The 17003-nt window shown below is 46.1% G+C and overlaps 1 protein-coding gene across 3 annotated transcripts in view; it reads left to right on the plus strand.

Moving 5' to 3' along the window:
* Positions 1–17003, plus strand: part of SLO2 (slowpoke 2) — a 514913-nt gene that overhangs the window by 455937 nt on the left and 41973 nt on the right. For all 3 annotated transcript variants that reach the window (XM_070539983.1, XM_070539965.1, XM_070539974.1), the window contains exons 14-17: positions 7933–8082; positions 12881–13098; positions 14649–14865; positions 15378–15483. In XM_070539983.1, coding sequence (XP_070396084.1) covers positions 7933–8082; positions 12881–13098; positions 14649–14865; positions 15378–15483 — 691 coding nt within the window. The remainder of the gene's footprint in view (positions 1–7932; positions 8083–12880; positions 13099–14648; positions 14866–15377; positions 15484–17003) is intronic.

Consider the following 17003-nt stretch of genomic DNA (forward strand, 5'->3'; position numbering starts at 1 on the left):
GTTCAAGAATTCGCCTGCAGAACCGATTGCTTCAGTAATTCATTTTTTCCTCGAACTATTCGAGAATGGAACTGTCTCAGTGCACAGATTGTCGAGAAACCCACCATGCAGTCATTCTTAAGTGCTTTATAATTCTTCCATCAGCCTTCAATCTTCAGCAACACTTATCATCTCGCGACATATGCCATGGTTCTCCCGCAAAATGCTTCGATAAAGCGATGAATTACAGCAGTTTGTCATATCGAGCGACGCGCATGCGTAGCTTGAATGGTCCGTGTTCTGATTTAATCTTTTCTTGTCAAGCACTCTATCAATATATCATTGTACAATTATTATATCTGTAGCACGGGTTTGTATGCAAGCGACGTGCAAACTGTCGGTCTTTCGCTGCTTTTCATTGCGTAGTGCGAGCCTTGTGTAATGTGTTCTTGTCTTGTTATTTTTGATCATTTTTTCATATGTACTGTCCACTCCTGCCTACGGCCTTCTTGAAGGCTGGCAGTATTTCTCAAATAAATAAATAAATAAATAAATAAATAAATAAATAAGAGCATCGCACGCGCAATGCGAAGGCGTGGATTCGTATCCCACTTGTGGTCAGTTGGTTTTTTTCATCCATTTTCATTTCCATTAATTTATCATTTCTTTTATTCAGTTAGTAAGTAAAAGTAATCGCCCATATATTGTCCTTGGCGTCTATGCTTGTTGACTTCTTATGATATGATAAATAAAGATCGGGCCCCTCGGTTCCCTTTCTTCTCGTTCATGCCGATTTAGGTGACTGTATTGCTCGCTTCTCCCTGGCTCACTGCCCGAGTATACAATAGCTTTGGCTGATCTTTCAGTCTGTCTTGATCTTTTTAAATCTCGCTTTATCTAGGGCACACGCGCGTATTCAGACTGTTGTTCAATATCTGGATGACTTAAATAAGTTGGGTGAAACTGGCTCGCTCCTTGATGAATAGCTTAAAACGCGTCGCTTTCGCTCAAATTCTGGATACCGTGGTTTTGTGGGCCAAAAGAAATATTGTGGATTCCCTGTACGAAGTCAGTGGAAAGAAGAAGCGAGGTCACGCGAAAATAAGCTTTTCTTTCGACTGGCTGTGCATTTTCCCCCGTAGCTTTTGTTTATCAAGCCGCCATCACGGGGATTTCACTACACCAAAAGGCTCGCAAGATGACGCTTATTTCCAAGGCTAAATAAATCTTCTTTCCTTCTTAATTAAGTTTCTTCCATTCTTCTGGACAGCGTCAGACAGATGGAGTAGCGCTGTGCAGCTTCACTGGCATGCGGTGTATTTTAAATTAAAATTTCCATTCGAAGCCCGTCCAACTCTGTCGGTTTTGGACGAGTTACGATAAAATGTTGTTATGAACATGTGCATTTAATCTCCATCGGCAAGTCTAAGACAGAGAACTTGGCTTTCAATTCGTATTAAATTGGACGCTTATATACCGACACCTATAGTAAAAGCTCCTGCGCAGTATTTGAAAGCGACAGAATCTACGGGATTCTTTTGCAGGGGAACTTTAATCGTATTTGAAAGATTACATTGATCGTGCTGAAGACGCTGAATCTACCTCTTTCCTGTCGTCCGATTCATTTCCTGTCATATGTTTCTTGTTTCTGTGACACAATTATGCCCTTCCATGGTTAGTGAGCACACATACTGACGCAAAAGGTAAGCCTGTGATTTGAAGCAGCAACGGTGGCCTACTTTGAACTGCACTTACCATGAGGTGTTGTACGGAACGGCCGTTAAAAATATTGAAAGCTCCAAGGAAAATTTCTGCTCGTGGTAGCAGTAATGGACTTCCACTGCATGACCCATTTGCCCTTGGACGCATTCTTCGCTTGTGTGAGGTTTACATTCTCTAAAGCTCTATTGATAAACATTTTATGCAACAATCAGTTGTAAGCAATAAAAAAGAATAGAAAAAGAACAAAACACATCTGTAGAAGATCATTCAAAGGAAGGACTTTAACTGCCGCCCTACGAGGAGCATCGAGAGAGCGACGACGATTAGGGCTGATACAATCTTCTTTTAAATGCGAGCCACATAGTTGTCACGCAGCTGCAGCCTTTGCGTTGACGATACAGGAAGTGGTTTCCCGGATATCTGGCTATACCGCAAATACTCATTTGCGTTTTGCACACTTCACTCATTTGCAAAAAAGAAAAGAGAAGAAGTCGGTGGTGATTGCTGTCAGGTGCACGAGAGCAGTCAGCACCATGGCAGAGCATGAGACATTTCAGCCAGCGAGCGATATGATTAGACAATGAAACAAAAGGCATGGACAGAACCGACGTTTTTTCCCCTCGTGGCAACCGCTCAGTGGTCAGTACAACCCGTTGATTAAACTGAGTTAACGTCTTAATAGCATTGTTAACGCTTCATCGTGGTGCACCGCAACCACTCATAATAAAATCGGCTGAGGCTGGCAGCGAAAATTCTTAGTATTTTTTTTTTTTTGCATGAACGTTCACTGTGCAACGTAACCGATATGACGGTGAAGGGTTCAGTCGATGTTTCCTGGAAGTGACATGAATAACATTTTTTTTTTAATTCACAGACTTCCTATATGCGAAATCTGAGCACAGCTCTATACGTGTTTTCCTTTCGTGGCATGCTGAGGCAAATAGTTTGAAAGAGACATGTAGCAGAGTCTGTAGAGTCATGTAGCAGGGCAGAATTTGGCTATGTCGAGGATTGATGCCTGGAAGCGTTCGGATGATATTTTTTTAAGCAAGGGCAAATAAATATGGCAGGCCACAAAATAGTGGTCAGCCTCTTTGTGTTTGATTACAGCCGAATCAACATGATAAAACGGAGTTCTAACGTTGATGTGACCCGCCGTGGTTGCTCAGTGGCTATGGTGTTGGGCTGCTGAGCACGAGGTCGCGGAATCGAATCCCGGCCATGGCGGCCGCATTTCGATGGGGGCGAAATGCGAAAACACCCGTGTACTTAGATTTAGGTGCACGTTAAAGATCCCCAGGTGGTCGAAATTTCCGGAGTCCTCCACTATATACGGCGTGCCTCATAATCAGAAAGTGGTTTTGGCACGTAAAACCCCATAATTTTTTTTTTAATTTTATCTAGTGGTCAAGCGCGTCAGCTTTTATACATGGCTCATCGAAGGTCCCAGTGTAATCGCTGGTGCCCGCATAGCTTCCAGAAAGTACTACACATACAATCGCGCTTATACATTCAGATTACAAAACAATCGCAAACCGTAGCAATCAAAACAAGCGCGAACGAGACCAAGCCAAACAAGCGCGAGCGAGAGCTGACGCGAGCAGACGATAGTACGAAACGAGCGGTCCGAAACGAGCAGTTACGAGTACGCATCGAGCGGTTGGGCGGGTCCGCATGACAACAGTTTCCCGTGCGCACGTCACTCAAGGGGCCGCTCTCATTGGTCTCCGCCGTTCGCGGCTTGCGTCTTTCATCTCCTGCTCCGCTTTCGCTGTTTCATCTTTCGCTGTGCTCGTTCGCCCGGTTACGCCGCCGACGCCGACGCCGACGTTCACCGCAAAAATGGGTGCCTAAGAGCTGCGCTCTAAAGTAGCAGCTACTGCAAGCATAGTTCCGGTGTAATCTATGTAATCTAAGTTTTGCTATAAATTACGCAACTATGTCTCACAGCAGCACTTTTTCTTTTATCTCTCTTTATTCAAGCAACAGACTTGCTACATCAGTTTTTTTGGGGTGGGATTGCATTTTGCTTTCACGTATGCGACACGCGAGCAAACGTCGATAATTTACAAGCTACTTTCCCGATTAATCATTTAGCTTTCTGTTTGCTCAGGTAAATTTATTTTTGAAGCGATCCCGCTGATGTAGCCTTTCTTAACGTCTCCCATAAGAGTGGTTTCTTTTTCCGGTGCAGGCTTTGCGGCTCTTTCAGATACGTCTCTCGTCTTTTGCACTCTGAGATTTATTTAGCGGCCGCATGCTCTTCTAGCAGTGGAAGCGCCTTTCATGACAGGTGTAACATACCAATCAGCCTTCCTTTTTTTTTCTCCTTTCCTTTCGGTTTCAATGGGAGTTCAGTTATATCGCGTAATGAAACAGAAGCTAGAAAAGCACTTCGGTAATGCTATTAGCAAGTTTATCTTCGTCGCTGCATTACCAAGTCGATCTCCGCGTCTCAAACTTTGCAAGAACAAAACAGCGCTATGCTTGTCTGATGAGATGGACCGAAAGCAAAGTGTATATACCCACTCGCCGTACGACAAAACATGAAGCTGTCATTATGAGAAGCGCCAGGCGCAGACAAGTTTGCGATGGGCTCATTTAGCCACAATGTTCTCGGCATGAAGCCCACCTACGCGTAACAAATGCGCACAGCTGGGCTGTTGTCGCGGGGCACTCTTGCCGAAGCACAACCGCTTGCTGAGCGTGTTTACGCCTTTCAGCGGTCGTTTTTTTTTTTAATATTTAAGCAGAAACTTGCATATGCGTGGTCTGTTGGTTAGAGTATAGATGCCGATAACAAGCACGGACATCACTCCCCCTAACGCGACAGGCTGCGACATTTGAATTTGAGTTTCTTTTTGGGTCTAATACTTGTTTTTTTTTTTTGGTTGCAGGCTGCCTTGTAGTATCCTAGAGCGTTTGAGTTATTTATTTTGTTGCTTGGGAATTACAAAGGCAATAATATCGTTTCCTCACGTGTCGCGAATTCTCATGTATAATGACGAAATGCCTATAAGGCATGGATCGCACGCTGTTTGCAGCCCAGTGTGTGGTGAAGTGGGCGAACCTTTGCCGACCTGTAAAGTATGCGTCTTTCAAACAGATTGTTTTTGCCAGGCAGTATATCTTGGTTCTGTTCTTCAATCAAATGTTGGTTCATCGATTCTAGAAGAAGCTTACGAAGTCCACCTAACGCTGATACTTAAGCACGTAACTGCCAGTCACTTCAGTAAGAAAAGAAACTATCCGTTATTGTTGACCAAAAACAACCCTCTTTAGAAGGCGAAAAAAAAAACGGCCTCCTCCTCTACACCGAAGAATTCACGCTCCCCTTTAGAGAAACAAAAGAAAAAGAAAAAAATTACGGTGAAAAGCATTCTACTAAAAGACGAATTTGTCGATGTAACGGCTTATGGCGCCCAATGATGTAAGATGCTGTAGCAAATATGCAATACGTTCCCTTCAGAAATAGGGGAAGGAACAATAAATTCATTAAGATTTGTTAGCGTCGGCTCATAAACCTCACATATAGCTCATGAGGCAAGTGTCTTTCGGTAACTTACGCAATACGCAAAAATCTACGCACTCCTTTCTGCTTAACGAGGCGCTCTCTGAATTCACCCCTTTTATAACGGCCCAAAATGAGTGCGCGTGCACTAAAGTGTTCAAGTCATACGGTTTATTCATGTATTTCCCGAGCCACTTTAGTGACCAGAGGAGGAATATCAAAGTGTAACATGCGGCATGGTGTGGGTCTGAAGAAACTAAGCAGTAATGGCGTTTGGCATGTCCCATTAATACTGGTTAAATCGGGCCCTGGAAATAATGAGGCGCAACGCAGTTCCCAAAGTGAATTGATGCGGGAGTCGGTACATATTTTTAGCAAGAACAAGCCAGTATCCAATATAGTAAGCACGAGCATAACAAGGAGAGACGGGCTCAGTTCTCCTTCTTATGCGACAAGGCTTGTTGCAATGACATGCCTTGAAACATCTTTTGCTGTTGGCCCACATGGGTTCGGATAAGCAAGATGTGAGCAGACGTCGTATCGCGTGATATACATATACTACATCAAAATGAGGTGCCAGCTGGCCTTTCTCCACTTGATAAAGCTTCTTTCGGAGTCGTCTGCTTGAGAACTTACTATCGCCTATACTTCGGAGTGAACACTGCCTCTATACAGTTATTGTACTCTATAAAGTATTTTGCTGTTATTATTTGTGAACTTTGTAATCCTCTCCTGCTTCGGCCAAACTTGGCTTGCAGTATAAATAACCAAGTAAACCGCAAGCGCAATCGTCGAACGCAGCTGAAAGTAAGGTGGTTCTACCGCGTCTTCATTTTACGTCAGTTCGCAATGGGACATGGCAGGAGAAGGCGAGGTTGAGTAAAATAAAAGGGTAAACCCCTGACTCTTAACCGTAAATCCACGTTTTTGCTCTCACGGAAGGGTTCCCTTCTTTGCTTGTTTGCTTGTTTTATATTGTTTTCATTTTAGCACCTTTTCGCTGGCATTCTCTGGCACCGATAAGATGCAGATATCTCTATCTGAATGCGATATCATTCGATAAGATACTCCAGCCAAAGTAGCATATATTGTAAAATGTAAAAAAAAGAAAGAGAAATAAAACAAAATTCTGTTTAGGTCTAGCTTGACAACTCCGAAAGAGCTATAGTCGGCGGGCCTCAAACATAGAATACAATAACTATAGCCTGTCTGGTGTACTGTTAGAAGTGCAGGAGCAATCTTTCCGAGTTCGCACCTACCGAGATGAAGCTTTGCTTCTCACTAGTTTCTTTCATAGCTTTAAAACGAGACGCATATTAAACTAGTTATAAACGAATAATAGAAGAAAAAAAAACGAATTTCTGCAGCAGTGCGGCGCATTCGCGCCTTATCTACTTGTCACCCCCAGGGTGTCGTCGCGTGACCCACGCACTTGCGTCAGCATTAAAATTAAATGCATTAGTATTAAATAGTTATAAGCAATGAGAGTGTAACGAAGCAATTTCTCCACCTTAGGACAGTTTTGTAGTTGTGGCTATATTTTTGACGCGTAAAGTACACAGTATTGAATTTATTTCTTGTTGTATAGGCGTTGTGTCTCTGTTGAACTCAAAGGCGCACAAGGCGCGTAAATTGCGACCCTGTGCTTACATATACGAGCAAAATCCTTCAAGCAAGTTTCGTCCATAAGTTTAACAAACACGTGTCCCGCGCATCGAGTCCATGCTCTCGGTACGAGTAAGTAAAGGAAATAGTATTTTTGCTTCGAAGTTTGCGGAGATGTATAATGTAACCAATAGCACGAACGGCATCTTTTCTTCAGCCGCCTTTATTTTCTATAAGTGAACGCAGCGCAACCGTCCAGCTGGTTTATATCCGGCATTCGGTGACATGGTAGCTCCGCCAGTATGATTGTTCTCATCTGAGCTACTTGGCTCATATTTCCCGGGAAGTTAGGAGACACTTGTTTGGACAGCACAAACCCCCTCCCCCACAGAAAAATAAAAAAATTGGGGGAGACTACTTTTATGCCGGGCCATCTGCCATTTCTCTGCCAAATGAGCATGCAGCCCACATTTTAATGGCATGCGTTTAATATATAATACCTGTGATAAAGTTACACGATGGATACTATAGAAGTCTGCAACATCGAAGAAAACGTCCACGATTGCTTCAGTGTTCCGTCCATCACAATGATGAAAAAGGAAAAAGAAAATCTTCATAGCAATATTGGACAACAGCGAATATAGACGCGCGTATCTAGGAAACATTCTAGGTCATATACCTTCTCCTTCAAAGCAACGTTGCTTGGCGTACGTGATGCTTTACATTTTGTAATCTAATTCCTTCCAGACACTGTCTTAATTTACAAGCTCTAGCGTGTTTACATCAACACCTTTGTTTCACCTGTACGTGTACATACAATGATCATATATTATCTTGCCTTTTTATTCTCTCTCTCTCTCTTCCTGCCCTCATCCTTCTAGGGCTTTTTGTCTTCAGTCGACTTCCCTATGAAGAGTAACATCTGGGCGCCTAGATATACGCCGGCAGGATTATCTGCATTTCGTTAAATAGCTTTCTCTCGCTCAGCATGTTTTGTGTGTTTTTGTCATGGAGCCCCTTACGAGCATCACTAAAACTTCGGTTCAGCAGTGTGTCGCGTTCCCACCTGCGTGTCTCGCAGCGGCGTTAACTCAGCCGCCTGCACTGTCCTGCAGGGAGGGCCAGACGTCGGCCGAAGAGTGGCACCGACTGTACGGCAAGTGCTCGGGCAACGAGATCTACCACATCCGGCTGGCCGACAGCCGCTTCTTTGGCGAATACGAGGGAAAGAGCTTCACCTACGCATCCTTCCATTCGCACAGAAAGTAAGCGCGTCTCTTCTCGCTTCCGATTTGCATGTTTCCCCTGCGCGTACGAGAGAGTAGGGCACGTTTTCGCAGCCTTTTGGTATAACATGTGCGCGAGCTTCAAACTGTCGGGCTCTGTGCGGCTGGGACGCTTCGCGGATAGTTTGTTCCCGTTAGACGATTTCGTGCGGACGAAAGTGTCTGGCGGACGCTTGTGTGCCGGAAGCGAAATGTTGGTTGGGAGCGCGCTTGGGGAGAATTAACATGCAGCTCGCAGCGCGAGCCCGCGATTCTTCTCTCGCACGCAATACGTGCAGTTTAGGCTGTGGTACAGCGCCAAGCGAGGGGACACATGAGAAAACTAAAACAAGCACTTGCTGCCAACTGAAATATTATTGCCTGATGTAAGGTGTTATGTAGAAAAAAACAGAGGGAAAACCACATAAAGAGTATATATGTAAAAAACAAACACTAAAGACGAAAAAAACAAGAAGAAAAACATTAAAAAGATGCCATCACCGCTCATTGTTCGCCCTTCCATTGTCTAAGAATGCCATCTCCTTTCGTGATAAGGCCAGGGATGGCTTACTTATGCACAGGCATTCTTCACGTGCTATGCTATAGCCGATTCAACGATGATGCGCGTTCGATCATCCCTGTGTGTGAACATTGCTTTTGTTTTTCCAAACAGAAAGGTACATCCCCATGCGCTACAATGCAGGGCTAAGAAACCTTCCTTTCCATTCTTAACATTATTCTCATGGTCACGCAGACGATCGTTCAGACACCTGCCTGTCTGACCTACGTAGCATGCGTAGCATTTCAAGGGGATTCTGTACACAACCCTCTGCACACAATCCACGTAACGGTTGCGGTGCCTGACTTCAAACTGTGCTTTTGTTTCATGGTAGGGGTGCTTTTCCTTTATATCGGACAAAGCTTGTGTGGGGCAGAAAACATTACAGGTACACCAACCCGCTCACCGGTTTTTTTAAGTCGATAGGTGATCTGATGCTTCTATGGAATCACCGCGACCTTACGGTCCTTTTGTGTGAGCTCTTCGGTGACCATGGCTTCGCTGTTAAGTTTTCTTCTTTTTCTGCGGATTGCCTCAGCTACTGAGACGAATAATCCGTCAGGATAGCCCGAGGCTTTTAGGCGTGTAACTTATGCTTGAAAACTGCCATTTAGTCTGCGGTGGCAGGACCGGTCTAAAGAGTTAGAGAAGCAAGCATGAGGAATAACCCTCTTTACTAGTTTATTATGTGCTGATGGGAAGCGCAGGAGTGGTTTGTGCGCACGGGGTTCATATGTCCAGCGGACATGATCATTATAAAACACGAGCTTGAGGTCGAGGAAACAGAGGGGAATCATTTTGTGGCATTTCATGTGTTAAGACAAGGGGGGATAGACATTCTTCAAGTATACCGACTAGTTGTGAGGAAGCGAAAAACAGCTCTGAGACACCACACTGTAAAACTATCAAAAAGTCGTCCACGTATCTCAAGGTTCTCAGAACCTTAGTTCCTTCTAATAATTGCTGCTAGGCTCTGTGTGATTTTGCCAAAAGCAGGTCGCTCAACAAATGCGCAATACAAGACCCGATGGACACTCCTTTGTTCTGAAGCTAGATTTCGTCATCGCATTGCATGTATGTGGATTCAAGGTAAACCTGTACCAAATTGAGGAAATTTCCCGAGCTTAACCCTGCTCGGTTTTGAAAGTCGACCACACCTAAATCTTCGATGCATTCGCTGATGCATTCCAACAACCTATTGTGAGGGAGCGAGTAATAAAGGTCCGTAAGGTCGATCGAGAATGCGGCAAGCTTACGACATTCATTAAGCTTAAGGAAATCAATCACCTCTTGGGAGTTATTAATCAAAAACGGGTATTCTGCAGACAACGACTTCAGATTTTGTTGCAGGAACAACTCCAGTTGTTTCTGCCACGCTCCTCTTTCTGAAACGATGCCGGGGAAGGGAACCTCAGATTTATGAGTTTCTGCTGAAAAGAACATCTCCAAACCCGCTTTCTTGCTTTTCTCGATTCGTTTTTCCAAAGCGTGTAAATCTAAATCCCGGCAAAGTTGCTTCGCCTTAGCCTTCACTTTTGGTAAGTTCACACCGGTACATGAGTGAAATACTGAGCTAATGACAAACCAACTAGCCCAAACCATCACCCTTCTAAGTTAAATCCTTAAACCCCCTTAACTCGTGCGCAACAGAAGACATTGTTTTGACAGGCGCCGCACCGTAAACAGCGCATTGCAGGAGTGCCTAATCCGTCAGATTCCGATCGTAGCGCACAAGCACGCGAAAATTTATTGCATTTCTCACTGTCGGCGAGAGCGAATCACCGATAAAGGTGGCATCTGCTATAGCCTGGCCAGGTCTTCCGAGAGATTATAGGCATGGAGGAGGGAAGGGAAAGGAAGCGTTGTTGCGTTGACAGGATATACCGCTGTACAAGTGGAGCGCCGGTGTGTGCTTGCTATATTTTGCACTTATTTTACGACGTGATGCATGTGCGAGGTGCAGTCGTCTGGCGCTCGCAAAGTTATGTTATCGCCGCGAAGAACGAACAGCACGACCGTCCGAGTGCAAGGCTTAGAAGGCGAACGTCTCGTGTACACTCTAAAACAAAATTACACCCTTTGGGTCGTATCTTGCCACACAACAATAAACGTCATCTGTCTTGTCCGCATTTCCTTTCTTTAACGCTGCGAGCCCGGTACTTCCCAGTAACGAACAGCATGCGCGTTATCAGCATGACATAGCATTCCCGACAGGAAAGTAGCGGGCGCGGCGTTTTCAAGAAAGTAAATGCAAGCAAGGCAGATGACGATTATCGTTAATTTAAAAGGAGGCGAGAAACCTCCTTCCTATCTAACTGGTTCCCGCGCGGGAAAACAATGTCCTGAAGAGAACTGTGGGGAATTCCTGTCTTCTTGAGGGACCCGAATAACACACTCCTTTCCGCGTTATACAGAGTACAGCACATAAAGTAATGTTCTATGTCACCGCACACACCACACGTTGAACATAATGGAGACAACGCCAGGCCAGTCTTATACTTTGTGTAGTTGTGAGGTCTGTGTTTGATTTATATGATTTATGTATTTTAAGTGTCGCTACGGTGGAGCAATTGCCGGCAGCATCTGCAAGGCTAATCCCACCAGTAGCCTACAACCACTCAACTCAACTCAACTCAACTCAACGACGATTATTGTTGTGTGGGAGATATACACCCTAAACGGGTGCACCTTTGCCTTAGAGTGTACACTCTAAGAAAAGTTTACACCCTTTGGAGTGCCCCTTCTGCCACACAACGATAATCGTCATCTGCCTTGATGCGTTTCCTTTCTTGAAAACGCCGCGCCCGCTACTTTCCTGTCGGGAATGCTATCATGCTGATAACGCGCATGCCGTTCGTTACTGGAAAGCACCGGGTTCGCAGCGTTAAAGAAAGGAAACGCATCAAGGCAGATGACGATTATCGTTGTATTAAACTTTTCTTAGAGTGTATTACAAAGAATACCTTCTCGGCTCGCTTGAGAAATTGAACGCTTATGTGAGTTAAAGACGAAGTTATAGGCGTATAAATTTTATGATAAAAACAGGCACGCATACGGTAAGTGAGGAGATCTAAAGAGCTGCGGAAAGATTCTATTTAGTAAGCTATTTGGCTTACTACTTGCGAGAGCTTACCAGCTATTTAGTAGGCTCTCAAAAGGTGATGAAAAAAAAGGTATAGGGTAGGCTGTTGTCAACATTATCGCTATATATATATATATATATATATATATATATATATATATGTGTGTGTGTGTGTGTGTGTGTGTGTGTGTGTTTCATTGAAGGCGCGACTAGAGACTGAAGAATTTTTTTTTCTTAAGGAATTGGGAGCCCAATTTACAAAGCTTTTTGCTCGAAAGTGCCCTTCGCCACTGGCCAGCCGCTTTTCTTAATAATATGTCCAGCATCAAGATTGACTGGCATCTCCTTTTTTCGAACCGTTATTGCGTGAGAAATTTTTTGTGAATACGAGCCCTGAGCTTGTTTTATTCTTTAAAAAAAAACAAGAAACGATGTGCAAGAGTGGCCTTCGACATGCGCTTGAGCTAAGATTATGCTATGCTTCATAACGAGTCCTGAGCCTTTGTAGACTGTCTTTTCGCCATGATGGTGAGGCTATGTGCTCAGCCACCAAATCCGTAATCTGTGGATTATCTCACCGCGCGTAAGCGTCGTCATCCGTGGCACAGGAATATCATCAGTGGCGGCTTTCAAAAGCGCAGCTCGGCATCTCCTCTCACTTTCGCGCGCTCCATTGACCACTGTTGTAATACTTAATCGTTGTTGTCGTTGATGATCGTTCAGGAGCGCATTGCCGTTTGATGCATATACTGTCGTTTATTCTTCAAGTTACAGTTACACAAATACGATGTACACAAATAAGATGTTCAACACAAATACGAGCACTTCGTTTAACATCTTAAGATCTCGTCATAGCGGCCGTTCTACAAAGTGCTTGCGCACCAACTCCTCCGAGTCGTTCTGCCTCCGTCCACTCTCCCAGCTTCTTAAAGCCCCGCCTCCACAGCCGAGGCATAGCCCCCGGCAAGCCCAACCAAAGTCGAAAATTTTAGCAGACTCTCGGGGTACGGAGAAGCGGTCGGCGGAGGGATGCGCCGTTCCGTTCTTACGGCAGAGCATCTGGAGTATCTCAATTCACGATACAAACAAAAGAACCAGGCGAACACAGTAAGACCAGTGAGTACAAATGTCTCAACCACCACATCGCCTTTCTGCAGGTACGGTGTGGCGCTGGTGGGCGTGCAGACAGACGTGCACGGCCAGTGGCCCGTGCTGCTGAACCCGGGACCGGCCTACATCATGAAAGGATCGGACATCTGCTTTTACATGAACATCACCAAGGAGGAGAACAGCGCCTTCCTGCCCGCCGCCGGCGACGACGCCAAGGCTCAGGACGCCGTTGACAAGGCCGCCGCCGATGCCAAGGCCAGGACAGGTCGGTGTCCGCACATGCTCGCGTTCTAAATATTAGTAAGATGACGGTTCGAAGCTTCGCGATTCGCGTGAGCGCTTATAACTCGCTGCGTGATCTGACGCGCGGAGTGGTGGAGGTAAACGTATCGCTCGTCGTATCGATTCGCTGTTGCGTGTATGGCTCGGTGCTATACCGCCAATATACTATATATAGAGAGAGCTCACGATATCAACAACTCGCTTTTGGTGCGAGCACGTTCAGGTTTGCATAGATAAGGATCTATCATCACAGAAAATGAACGCATGGAAATTACCTTCTTTATTGCCCGTCATAACGGGTTCACGGCATTACGCATTTACGATAATGTTGTAAACAGATATGTTTACTGGCGCGTCTTGCCGTCCAATGGCGACTGCAGCTCATCATTGCCCGTCATAACGGTTCACGGCATTACATATTTACGATAATGTTGTAAACAGATATGTTTACTGTCGCGTCTTGCAGTCCAATGGCGACTGCAGCTCATCATTATTATCGGCTCCACCCACCGCCACAAGTTGTTCAGCAGTTACTCGGCTTCTGAAAAAAACCTGTTTTCTATCGCCACGTGCGTCTGCTGTCGCCGCACATCGAAGCCTGAGTAGCTGTTGTTACCCACCTGTTAGCGCACGCTTGATGTAAACGGTTGCAACCGAGCAAGCCTATACCTTACCACCGTCATTGGGATCAAATTGAAGCCCTTGCGGCAATCCCCTTGGTACCCAGACGCACTGCCTATGTGCTACCGCACAACATTCACGCTACGTATTGTTTGCGCTCCACGGAGACCTCAAGAGTGCTCGAGTCTGGGGATGCATGTCGGAGGCCGTAAAATAACATACTGCAGCGCACGAGCACGACGCGTTGCGAGCACCGCAACGCAGTTGCAGAAAATATTGCGATGGCCGCAGTGAAAACTTGCTGCAGCAAATTAGTGAGCGCCAGAGGAAGCGCTGAAGTTTGATTATAATTTAAGTACAAAACAAGTTGCTAGAAGCCTGGTAGCATATAGCTCTTGTGCCATGGCCGCTCCAGCCCGCTAACAAGATCGGTGCCTATTTAATTCTGCCTGGAGCACCTGCAGCGCACGAAATAGAATTTCAGGACTCATGATCAGTGTTTCGCTCGGTCTGTTTCACTAACGGCAGGTAGTAAGGTTACCGAAAGTCGCGGTCATGCTTCCGTAAAGCGGCAGCAAAGGCAGAGTATTTGCGAGTCAAGTATACCGCAGTCAAACCCATCTGACGCGGTATGCGTTCGCGTGATCAGACGCAAACCCATCAGATTCACGGGGCGAAACATTAAAGGCACGTTGAGCTTCGTGCGCATCGGGTATGACAGTATAACTGCATGGCAGCACCAAGCGCTCGTGCCAGCAGTACACATACCCCTTGGTCCATTGCCGTTTGTGACACATCTGAAGTGGGCGTCAGAAAAGAATTTCGTGGCCCACGCGTTTACTCGCGGTTGCGGCAAATGCCGGCATTTGTATTTTGTTCCGTCCTTTTCTTTTGCCACGCTTCCCACGGCAGAAAGCGGCAAATCGCGGTTCGACTTTCGGAGCCGTAAGCAGCACCTGGAGGTTCCGAAGCCCGAGGAGGCGCGCGGTCGGCGACCAAGCATCGCGCCCGTGCCCGACCTAGGCCAGAGCGAGGAGGGCGCGCAGCTCGACAGCGAGGACGATGCTCTGGGCATCGAGGAAGAGAAGTACCTCGAGAACTCCTGGAACACGCCGGCCGAGGAGTCCGAGTGAGTGTCGCCGAGACGTGGATGATAACTTTGCACAAGAAAAAAGTTGCCGATCGTACGGGGGAAAAATGTTTGTCGCTCAAAGGTAACGTGCATAAGTAGACCATAGGCGCATAATTTCGTAAGAACAGTCGTGAAATTGTGAAATGCGCCTTCAAATGGTGTCCGTTAACGGCGTCATTTTTGTGTATCCGAGGCTTCCTCTCTTCTCGGTCGTTGCAAACTGTTTGAATATTTTATTCGTGGCAACCGCACCGCACATGCATTGCCCTCGTTGATCGGCCGGCTACGCGCAACCAGCTGGTCGACAGAAAACGCAACACAAGCGTTATGAAAGATGAGAGAGAGAGAGAGAGAACTCTCAAGAGTGCAGTGAATAAGTTTTGGCATCAGTGTTGGCTTTCTGCAGCAGACTTTACCAAATGCAGTTAGTATAAAAGCTGTGATTTGAGCATACTCTCGGAGTGAACGTGCAATACTGACTCTTTTTTTGTTTTTCTTTTCTTTGTCAGGATTGTAAAAGGCTTCCCTCCAGTGACTCCGTACATCGGCGTCAGTCCCAAGCTTTGCTACTTACTTAGAGACAAAAAGCCTCTCTGCTGCATGCAGCTCGCTCAGGTAAGTGCTGACTTGCTCCACAATATCAAATCCGTTAATCTTACTTCGGTGACCCATTCTACACATTCTGCAAAAGTCATCTCCGCTAAGTGGCATCTAATAAAAGTGACAGAGGGTGCTGTATATCGACAGAAAATTCGAAAGATAACACGTATCACGTGAGTAGATGCAGCATCCTGTAGCTTCTATGCATTCAAAGCTTCTTCAAGGAAGGAAGGAAGGAAAAAGTGGAGAAGGAAAGGTAGGGAGGTTAACCAGTTTGGCTTAACCGGTTTGCTACCCTACACATGGGAGAGGGATGGGGGAGATTAAAGATGGGGAAGGGGGAGAGGGAGAGAGAGCACACAGCACAGCACACACACATCGTCCGTTGGAGTCCATCAATCTGCCATGGTACGCGACGTCACTCTCACAGCCGCTTGTCCAATCCCGTCTCTTTCAAAAACCGAAGTAGTCCCTTCGTCGCCTTCACCTGCGATATCTTCTGTCGGCGGCATGTGAAAATCGTGTCGAGGGACAATGGTCTACTGTCAAGGCGCGCTAGAACAGATGCCAGGGACTGTCGCTGAACATTATATTCAGGACAGTCGCACAGAACATGTTCCAGCGTCTCCTCGCAAAGACAGGCATTACAGAGATCGTTGTCGGCCATTCCAATGCGGAAGGAGTAAGATTTAGTGAAAGCCACCCCCAGCCATAAGCGATAAAGCAGAGTCGCCTCTCTTCGACGCAGTCCAGTTGGCATATAGAGATGCATCAAAGAGGGCAGGTGGTATTGACGGTTGCTCTGGGTGGTTTGGCTGTTTGGTGTGCAACATAGAGATAGCGTGATCTCATGTGCAAGCACTCGAAGTCTGCTAGCTGCGTCGGATCGTGAAAGCGGTATGGCCTCTTCTTGTGCGTCTTCAAGAGCTGCCCGAGCGGCATTATCGGCGTCTTCATTTCCACTGACGCCGCAGTGACTTGGCAGCCACTGAAACGTCACGTGGTGTCCTTTCTCCTGTGATGTATGGAGTAGGCATCTAATATCGAATACGAGCTCTTCGAATGGCCCGCGATGCAGAGCTGATAGTACAGATTGTAGGGCTGCCTTTGAATCGCTGAAGATTGACCATTGTCGAGGTGGCTCCCGATTGACGACACGAAGTGCAGCGTGAAGAGCAGCTAGTTCAGCAGACGTCGATGTTGTTGGGTGGTCAGTCCTAAAGCTGATGGTAATAGCTTTTGCTGGGACAACCACAGCACCGGACGAACACTGGATGTTTGTGGAACCATCGGTATAAATGCGTTCCCTGTCCGCGTACCTCTCGTGCAGAAGAAGCAGAGACAGTTGTTTCAGCACAGGCGACGACAGTTCAGACTTTTTTCCGATTCCTGGTACACTGAGATGGACTGTAGGGCTGATAAGACACCAAGGGGGTATCGATGGTTTAGATGCAGCGGTGAAGCCCGATGGAAGTTTGTCGTTGTATTTGATGATAGTTTTAGCGAATGATGATTGGTGCCTGTCTGAAGGTAGT

This window comes from Dermacentor albipictus, chromosome 1 (assembly GCF_038994185.2).
Source record: "Dermacentor albipictus isolate Rhodes 1998 colony chromosome 1, USDA_Dalb.pri_finalv2, whole genome shotgun sequence".
Lineage (NCBI taxonomy): Eukaryota > Metazoa > Arthropoda > Arachnida > Ixodida > Ixodidae > Dermacentor > Dermacentor albipictus.